At 56.2% G+C, this 9,432-nt stretch overlaps 1 protein-coding gene across 1 annotated transcript in view; it reads left to right on the plus strand.

The window, feature by feature from the left end:
* Positions 1-9,432, plus strand: part of LOC113215101 (serine/arginine repetitive matrix protein 1) — a 121,582-nt gene that overhangs the window by 102,274 nt on the left and 9,876 nt on the right. The window contains exon 3 of the mRNA XM_052272497.1: positions 6,828-7,197. Within this exon, the coding sequence (XP_052128457.1) occupies positions 7,039-7,197 (159 nt within the window). The 5' untranslated portion in view covers positions 6,828-7,038. The remainder of the gene's footprint in view (positions 1-6,827; positions 7,198-9,432) is intronic.

Consider the following 9,432-nt stretch of genomic DNA (forward strand, 5'->3'; position numbering starts at 1 on the left):
AGTACGCCCACCAATGTCAGCCGCAGCCTGCCGCAGGCCTGCCCCGCGCACGCCAGGCCAATTCAAATTCTCTACCTGATGACCCTCCCGGGGCCCGGGGGATTTAGACAATCAGCAGCGGGAAATGACTGGCTATTGTGCCCCCCCTCTCCTCCCTTGCACACACACACACACGCGCGCGCGCGCGCACAGACACACACACACACACACACATCCAATACCTGCGCGGCGTACGGCGTACCTCGTGTGCCCAGCGGTCCACTCGGACGGAAGCGAATCGGAGCGAGATAGGGGGGGGGGGGGGGGAAAGCGGACAGTGAGTGAGGCGCCGAGGGGCACAACGAGTATTGCTCAGCACAGCAGTACTACGAATTCGAAAAGAAAAATAGGGAAACATTTGCTGGAACTGGTGCCGTTGCTGCAAATTCAGAGAGGGTTGCACGCTCGCTTAAGCAGAGACTTCCAAGTTTCTCCTTCTGAAGTGAACGAAACGTCAATAGTATGTTTGACGAGTATCGGATTCCTTGGGAACCTCCGGCTATAACTTGTCACCCGACTCCAATGATTTTCTTATCATCTTTTCTTTCTAGGGGAAAAGGGGAAATGCGAGGGAAGAGGGGGGAGGGGGTCGTTACACGCCACATTTATCAAGGCGGGATTCCCTGCAGGACAGATTATACGAATGGGTGCGACCCGCGTCACCAGCCCGGCGCGGCGCTCGGCGCAGGTGTGCAGAGCGGAGCAGGGCGGGTCACGCTGAGCAGGAGTAACGAACGACCAGACACCAGCGGATGCATGGCCCACCGGGAAAAGCTATGTCTGATTTTCAGAGGCAAGCGAGGGCGAGTGAGGGTCCCATATTTGAGGAAAAACTCAGATTTTTAGAAAGATCTTTTCAAAAAAATGAGGGAAAGTCCTCAAATATGGTAGTTCTTTAAAGTTTTCCCCGTTTCCTCAAAGAAATCAGATCTTGTTTTTACCGTGCACCCTCCTCATCAGCTACTATTCCTGCACAGTGCGGACCACTTATTCTTCTCAAGATAATTGAATAAGCGATACTAAAATGTTGGAATCGCTTTGTAAAGGGCTGCGGGCCTGGTGCGGCTCACATCAGGCCGGTGAGCGTGCCTGTGCAGTGCGGGCCGCGGGCGGGCGTGCGCTACAGTAACACATTGCCTGCGCCGCGCGAGGTGCGAGCGACGCGAGGCGCACATTAGTAAATGTCCCACGCGCCTTCACCAGCCACGCCCCGCCACACCCCGCCACGCCTCGCCACGCCACACCCCGCCACGCCACGCCACACCCCGCCACGCCCCGCCACGCCCCGCCACCGGTGCCCGAATTCCCAGGGCGTGGTTCGCTTGTTTTCCAGAGGGGAATGGGGTGGTTTGCCCCAGAGAGACCATAGAGAAGAGAATCGGCCCTTTTCGTCCTTGTAAGATACATCCCCATCCTATGATGTTTGTTTATTTTGTTAGTTTGTTTCAATTGTTTTGCCTCAATGTGGTGAGTGTACTTTTTCACGATGCGTCGAGTTACAGTACACGAACGCCACGGAGAATTTTAGGAAATCTCCGATCCGACAGTTGGTCGTAAGGCAGTACTTTGTATAGTTGATGTTGAATTGCTTTCGAGCCAGCCGCAGTTAGTGTGATATACACAGCACGACACCATAGACCAGTGCCGTAGTTAGTTCATGGTACACGCGGTACGTGCTGAGAACTCAAAAGTCTCTGAAAACGTGGTTTGTGAACTTTGTTGCTCGGCAGACAACGCCGGCCCGAAGCACCGCTAATGTTCTGCAGGGACCTAAGTGGCTAGACCTCTTCGACGGAAGGAAGTGTGGCGAACGGAGAGGATTTGCCTTCAGCTTAGCTCTTGAGACTACAGCCGGGCGCCAGAGTTTTTCGTGGCGTGGTGGTCGAGATCGAGAGGGAGGGGAACTCCTCGAAGCTAAACTTTCTGCCCCATCCCCCCCTCTACTATTGGCGCAAGCCGATATCCAAGACTTCCGCTTACATCGTTATAAATACTTTTTCTCTCTCACTCACCTCTCTTTTTCTAACGTCACTGAAGTGCGCTCCTACTCTGCCTCCCTCTTTTTCCCGTCATCATTAATTTATCCGATCGCATTGCCGTCCGAATCCTAATCCGCTACAGCAGCTCGCACCTCGCGGGTGGCATCCTCGGCTACAGAAAGGGGGACGTGGCTGGGGTTGGCCCGTCGCGCTGCCCATCCAGCCAGGCGCTAGCCCGGCCGAGCAACTTCAAGAAAACGATTTAAAGAATGTAAAAATAACAAGTCAGTAACAAACAAAAAAAAAGTGCAGATGCTCAAGATGAAACCGCCTGTGCCTCCGGGAGGCTGCAGCGCGGAATTAGACGCGCTGCTCGCGTCGTCTGCCTCGTTGTCTCGCGCTGTGGGGCTGAGTGAAGCGTAGGGAAGTGGGGGGTGGGAGACAAGAGAATGCAATCCGGGAGCAGACGAGAGAGAGAGAGAGAGAGAGAGAGAGAGAGAATGTGGCTGCGCCCGGGGGGTGGGAAGGGGTGTGGGCTGTCTGGCCGGGCTTAAACTCCTTTGTGCGACGGTGGAACTACAAACTCCGCTCGGCGTGCACACTCGGTGCTCGGTCCCGCCGCTGTTTCTCTTTCTCTGCTTGCGCGGCCCGGCGCAGCCCCCCAACCGACTCCTATCCCACAAAAGCGAAGCAGCCGCGACTATGCAGCAGCAGCAGCAGCAGCTCTGCGGGTGAGACTACGCCCACCGCTAACTGCCGCTGCGTGCCCGCGACCACTCGACTCCCCGATACGGCACAGGAGCCGCCTCCGGAACGCACGTGTGCGCATTCGGTCCCGGTGCGCCCTCCCACCGCCACCCGACCCTCCAGCCTCCTCCCGTCTGCGCCCAGAAAATGGTTCGTTCATTCAATGGAATGAAAATATGACTTCTTCCTTTTAAGGGGGAAAATTTTTATGATAGGACAAGGGAAAACCGCTTACAGTTAGAGTAGCGGAAAAACATTTTCCATATTTGTTAAATTTCCATTTAAAATTGTGAATGTTCTGGGGCTCGGCGCCTGCGAGACTCTGGGTAGACCAACCCGCAGTACACGCGTGCACTGAAGGCACGATGTTGCCTACCCCTCAGGCGCTATAAGACCATGCATTGGCTAGCTACCTCCGTGAAGCTTGCCAGATGACGCACGCATTTTCGAATGATGCCAGCACAATAAACGGCCTTATTTTAAATTCAATGCGAGTTTATTGCGTGATCAAAATTTACACTTCTCCGTTGTGTTTTGTCTTTTTTGTTGCGGTGTGTGTTCTTTTCCTCTCTGGTAGGTGCAGCGAGTTCTCTCGGCGGCCTGAGGGGCAGGGCCGCGCTCATATTACTCCCTCTGAAAACTTCTCAAATCTCGCCGTGCAAATGAGAGCGGCGCGCTGCGGCCGTCCGGGGCTGGTCGGCGACGTCTGCCACCGTCCTCTCCGCGTCGACACCGCCTCCGCCGCCGCCCCCGCCGCCTCCTCGCCATTCTGTGAAACTTTTATCAGCGTGATTATAGAGAGGAATTTTGCGGAAGGGGATGGGGAGGGCAGAGTTCGACGCCCACCCAGCCGCGCCCTGACCCTGCACATCTCCACCCACCGCCCCCGTCTTATTCTTACTTCTCCTTATCCCCCACGTCCATCGTTCCGTCGTATTCAATTCATCGGCATTTCGTAGAGACGGAGTCGTTCGTTACGTCGTTGAGATTTTGTCGAGCCTTTCCCCTCACTCTTGGGTTTGGCGCTGGTTATGAGCACCAGCGCTTCATACCGGCTGATCCAGGAACACGCAGAGGCTACTCGCATGGGTGTCATCGTGGCTCCACAGCTCCATACCTCCATGTGTTCATATGATTGCGCCATGGACAAACACCTGCAAAGATAACACCCCCCCCCCTCACTTCCCTATTTTTCCCCCTTCTTCGTCCCCTGCGGAGCTCCACGTTGTCGTCCCCTGAGCGACCGTCGTGCAATGCCAAGGCAAACTGTTGGCATTTCCATGTGGGTGCCCCGTCCCCCCCCCCTCCTCTCTCTCCCCTGGTCATGCCAGGCGAGCGAGCGAGAAGGGCGGACGGAACGGTTTCCATGATTGCATATCGGACCCCTCCCACGCCTCCCCCTCCCCTCCCCCTCCCCTCCCAGCTGGATTTCCCTTTGTCTCGCTAGCCTGCGGCGGGGAGCGGGGGCGTGGGGCTTACCGTGGCGCGGCGGGTAGCGGCGTTGAGGGGCGTATGCTCAATCTCATTACATTTTGTGCTCCATTGAAGCCTGCGCCAGACGTGCTAAGGAGGCCTAGCTCGCTAGCTAGCTCGCCTGCGTGCGAGGCCTGCTATGAGCCTGCTGCAGCTATCGCCGCGCCACGCCGCACCCGCTACGCCCACCAATTCCGCTAACCCGATCGCATTCAGAGTTTCCCAGAGAGTCCTCTGATCGCTTTCCTTCCATTCCAAGAGGTTCGTTTGTCTTTCAGACTTCCCTCTTAGGCGCCCCGCCCCGCCCCCCTTTGTCGCTACAGCGTCGCGACGCCCCAATCCGTTTCGAGACAACGCGCCAATTTGGAAAGGAAAGGAAACGCAACCCATCCGTGTGTTGCTACCCCCGCTTCGACAAGTGCAAAGGTTTTGGTCGATATGACGATGTTCTTATCTGTAATTCAGTCTCATCTTTTGTCGATAGTATTTTTTATCCGCTTGTGAACTTTGTGTCAAAAGAACGGACACCGACACGACAGTTCCTCATACATGATGGAATCAAGTCGAGAAACGAGATGGGTAAACGTTTATTACTTTTTTTTTTTGCGTCGGTGAGATGACTGGCAACGGTTGTGACTGTTTCGTCGCTACACTAAAGAGAAACGAAAAGAATTCCAGCTCTAATATTAATAAAAAACAAGGCAAGAAAAAACTGCGTTGCTATTATTGCATGCGAACAATGCCATAGCTATACATCGCGAAAAACTTTGCACCCCCGCGCGCCGCTCGGCTCCGCGGACCCCCCGGGGGTGTTCCTGTGGGCCGCGTGCGGTAGGGGTGGTGTGGTGTGGCGGGTTGGGAAGGTCTCCCCCAACGCCCCGTAGGCAACCCGCCAGCCAGCCGCCAGCCCCCGCCGAGCAGCAGCAGCAGCACCAGGGCACAGCAGAGCGCGCCTTATTTCAAACAGCCACAACAGCGGCGCCGCGTGTTGTGTTCAAAAACAAAAGGAGAGACGCCGTTGCGCTATCGCCAAACCTCAGCGCCAGCGCCCCCTCCCCAACCCCTCCCACGCGAGCCAATAACAGTTAGGAGACGCTGGAATCTGACTGCGAGTGGAGTGCTTCGCCCGTGCGCGCGATCTCGACCCGACGACCCGACCGATACCCGCCCAGTCATCTAGCTACCACCCCTCCCCGTGACTCCATCCCTCTCTCTCTCTCTCTCTCTCTCTCTCTCTCTCTCCCTCCCCCCCCCTGCCGGTATCCTGCACTGCCTCATCTCGGCTGGTTGCTATTTCATTATTTGCCTCGATAACTGGTGTAACCCTATTATACTACGAAATGGCGAGGCGTGGCAGCAGCGAGGGTGCGGAGCGAGGGGGCGGTAATCCTACTCGCTCCGACAGTGGCGATAATATAACAACCAGCTCGGCTGATGAGAGCCGCGCCTCCGTCGCGTGTATTCTGTTTGCATTTTGTGTTTTTGTTTGTTGTTTCTTTTAATGGACAATGTGCCGTTTTCGGACATGCCTCGCACTGTTGGCCGCTCCATCATGAAACGCCGACCAGGCCTCGGTCCAGGCGCGCATTAAGAGCGCGCAACCCATAGTCTGTGAAGTCGAGCTGCTGATTGTTTTTTGTTATTTTTAAGCCTGGGGTTTGTAGGATGTGCTCAAACGGAGGCCAGCAGCCTTGCGGTTCGGGGTGCACAGCACACCCCGCCCGCCCGACCCCCAGAGCGGGGGCGGGGGCGGGGACCTCCTCCGGGGTCGACCCGGTCACCCCGGGCCCTGGTTCAAATACACACGGAACTGTTTTCCTTACCCGCTCCATTACTTTTTTTCCCCCCACACGCACCATGCTTGTCTCTGTTCGCCGGCCCGCTGTACTCCATAGCCTGAGGCCGGGCTCAACGGCGGACACACAATCGAACCCGTGGGGCCTCCAGGACCTCCCCCCCCCCTCCCTCCCCCCCTGCCCCTCTGGTCCGCCGCTGGGAAAACAGAGCTGGTCCAGTAAATGAGCGCCAGTCCCCGGCGGGGGCGGCGGGGGCGGCGGGGGCGGCGCAGTGCGAGGCTCGCTGGGGGGCCGCCGGCTGGCAGGGCCGGGCAGAGCCGGGCAGAGCGGCTGGAATCAGATTTTTGCTTTATTTTCCCAGAGGGGGAGCGAGGCTGGCGCGGCCGGCGAGGCCCGCCCGGCCCTCCCATCTCCATGTGGAGTATCGCACTGCCTGGCACTGCGGGCCGGCTTTGTGCCCCTGACAGCTGCCCGGCTGCAGGGCTGCAGCTCCCCGCCCCGCCCCGACCCGCACGTACCACGCCACGATACGACGACCGATCATCACCCTGGGCACTCTGTGCGCTCTGACCAAACACGGTTCTCCAATCTTCGTGCCAAAATCTCCGCCTACTGCCGTTTTTCGTTTTCTCCAGTTTGCTTGAACAAGGAATATTTGTTGTGCGTTTTGAACCTTTCGCCCCTTTTCTTTCTGACAGAGTTCCCCATTTCCCGACTGCGCCAAACCCTCTGTTTACTTCCCTAGCTGTGTGTATTCAGTGTCCTGACCGCTCGCTCCCTCTTGCTGTTGCAGATGCGGGTGCCCTGGCGGGACCCGGAGCGGGGGCCCAGCAGGCGCAGGGTCCCCCAGGAGCAGACGAGCCGCCGCCCGGAGGGCTGACGCCGAGGCTGACGCCGAGGCTGACGCACGGGCTGACGTCGCTGACGCCGTCGGGGACCTGTGATCGCCGGGGACAGGACTCGTCGGGGACCTCCCCTCCCGGCCGTCCGGGACCCTCATAAGTATGTTCGCCGGCAAGTTCCGGTCCTGGATGGAGGCCCACCTGGGCCGGCCCAAGAAGAACAAGCAGCCGAAGGACAAGAAGGGCGCGTCCAAGGAGGCGGCCCCCGCCCCCGGCGCCGAGGGGCAGACCACACTCACCGACCTGCCGGCATCCTCGCATGTGAGTCGAGTGCGAACGCCAACGGTTTGGGTCTGTCGAACCTTGAACCCCAGAGAATCTCCAGAAAACAAAACTCACTGGCTTTGACGCACGGTTCAGAAACAGTAAGGCTGTTTCTGTGCCTTCACCACAGTGACATCCGCCTTGTAGGCTAAACTTGGGAGGGATCGGATACATCCCATTTCTGCAGGTTCTTACACCGATAACAACGTAACCACACACGAACACTCCAAACGCCATTACAGAATCAGTTTTGTTTCTTTCTTCTAAGTCATGAATATTATGGCAGAGTGACAGGTAATTCCCTACTTCTTCCTTTAAGAATATATCACTGGGAAAACTGAGAACACACGATAAACTTCATGGCTTGTATGCGATCTCATTTCAGAGAGAGAGAATTGCCCCCATCGGCGTCCCGTCCCCTGTTGCTGTTAGCGGAACGGAACGGCCGCGCCGCCACCGCGTTTAGCGGCACGCGTGTTGTTTGGGGCCTAACTGTGAAATATAGCGGAGCGTGACGCAATAACGAAACGCCCTCGCTCTTTTTATTTATTTTTTCTCTGTGTAACTGATGTATTTTTCTGCGCCTTTATCGCTATTCCGAAATGACTATTATAAATATTGTTGTTATTATTTGTCGGTTGTATGCGGGCTGATGATCATGGCCTTGCTCTAGGCCGGCCGGCAGGCTCAGCAGCAGCAGCAGCAGGCGCCACCAGATGTCGAGGGGCGAAAGAGCGCGAAGGGCGCAGGGGGGGCTCAGCGGGGCTCAGCCCGAGGCTCAGCCAGAAACGCGGTATGATTTACGGCGTGGCACGGGCTGGCGCGGCGCGTGGCGCGGTGACCGGTCTCGCTTCTTAGGCCGAGGTATTTACTCGCGACGGTGGGGAGGGGGGTGGGGGTTAGAAAGAGATGCAAAAGAATGGGCAGCACCCCTCCCACAAACTTCATAAGTAGTTCTCTCTCTCTCTCTCTCTCTCTGTCTCTCTCTCTCTCTCTCTCTCTCTCTCTCCCTCTCCCTCTCCCTCACTCACTCTCTCACTCTCTCGCTCTCTCGCTCTCTCTCTCGCTCTGACAAGTCTATAGGCGGGACTGTTGTAAATCACGCACGATCGGCCGATGTCAGCAATACGGTGGGGACGGAAATGCGGGGATGCGAAATAACCGGAACATCCCTTTTTATGACAAATATCGATAGGAAGAGTGATGTGGTCGCCGGCGATTTCTCCTCATTCTACTGGACAGAACGGGGAACTTGTTGTCGAGAAGTCACTCGATGCATTTATTGCGAGTGCTCCTCAACACAATCTTTACAGTTGCTCCCAAGAGGCGACGTGGAGGGAGGGGGAATGGAAAGGGGGAGACGGCTCGAAAGCAGCAGTCCAAGGAAAAACACACCACCATCACATCAATTAATTAATTCTTCCTCTGAAAGTCCGGGAACTCTTTGTGGACATTTGACTCGGCAATGACATTCGGTGGAAAGCAAATTGAACCAGCAGCAGGGTCTGAGTGGCATGGCATAGCTCCAAGCCTCTGTGTTTGAGGTTCGTCTTTTAGAGTCGCCCTTTGGGTCGGAGCGGTCGGGACGCGTCTCTTATTCCCAGCGCACAGAATTAGGCGTCCAAACAGTTCCCCGTTTCCAAAATTTTCTAGAAGAATCGCAACTTGGTACACAGAACACATCATCATTTCAAAATCTTCGTCATTTTTGTGGTTACATGAACAGCAATTTATAGCCTGCTGCCTTCTGCTGTCTGTGCCTACGTGACTTGCCTCACCCTCACAAAAATGATAGTTTTGATTATTTTTTTAAAAAGTCTGCTTGGAAACAAAGCTCATTTATTGGTGTTTTTTGCCTTTTTTTCGAGTGGCTATTTTGCAAACGGGGATAACAGCAGGGATCGGGGTGTTCACCGTGGTGTTCACCGTGGTGTTCACCGAGGTGTTCACCGTGGTGTTCACCGTGCACATCTTCCTCCTCACTCGCTCTGCAAACACTCTCGCCCTTGTCACGCCGCGCAACCGGACCTTGAGTTGTTCGGTTGTTGCCGCCGAGGTTATCTCCTCGTCGTTCGTCTTGCCGTCCAGCTTTTTATCAGGGATGCGATTCGATCGGAGAAGGCGAGTCCCCCAGTCCCGCGGCGAGTGTGCGTCCTACGGCTCGACCCTTCGTGGGCGTTCCCTCAAGATAAATCTCCAGTGGCGCGACAAGAAATGCAGTAATATCACGGC

The sequence above is a fragment of the Frankliniella occidentalis genome, unplaced genomic scaffold (assembly GCF_000697945.3).
Source record: "Frankliniella occidentalis isolate FOCC.00 unplaced genomic scaffold, Focc_3.1 Scaffold208, whole genome shotgun sequence".
NCBI lineage: Eukaryota > Metazoa > Arthropoda > Insecta > Thysanoptera > Thripidae > Frankliniella > Frankliniella occidentalis.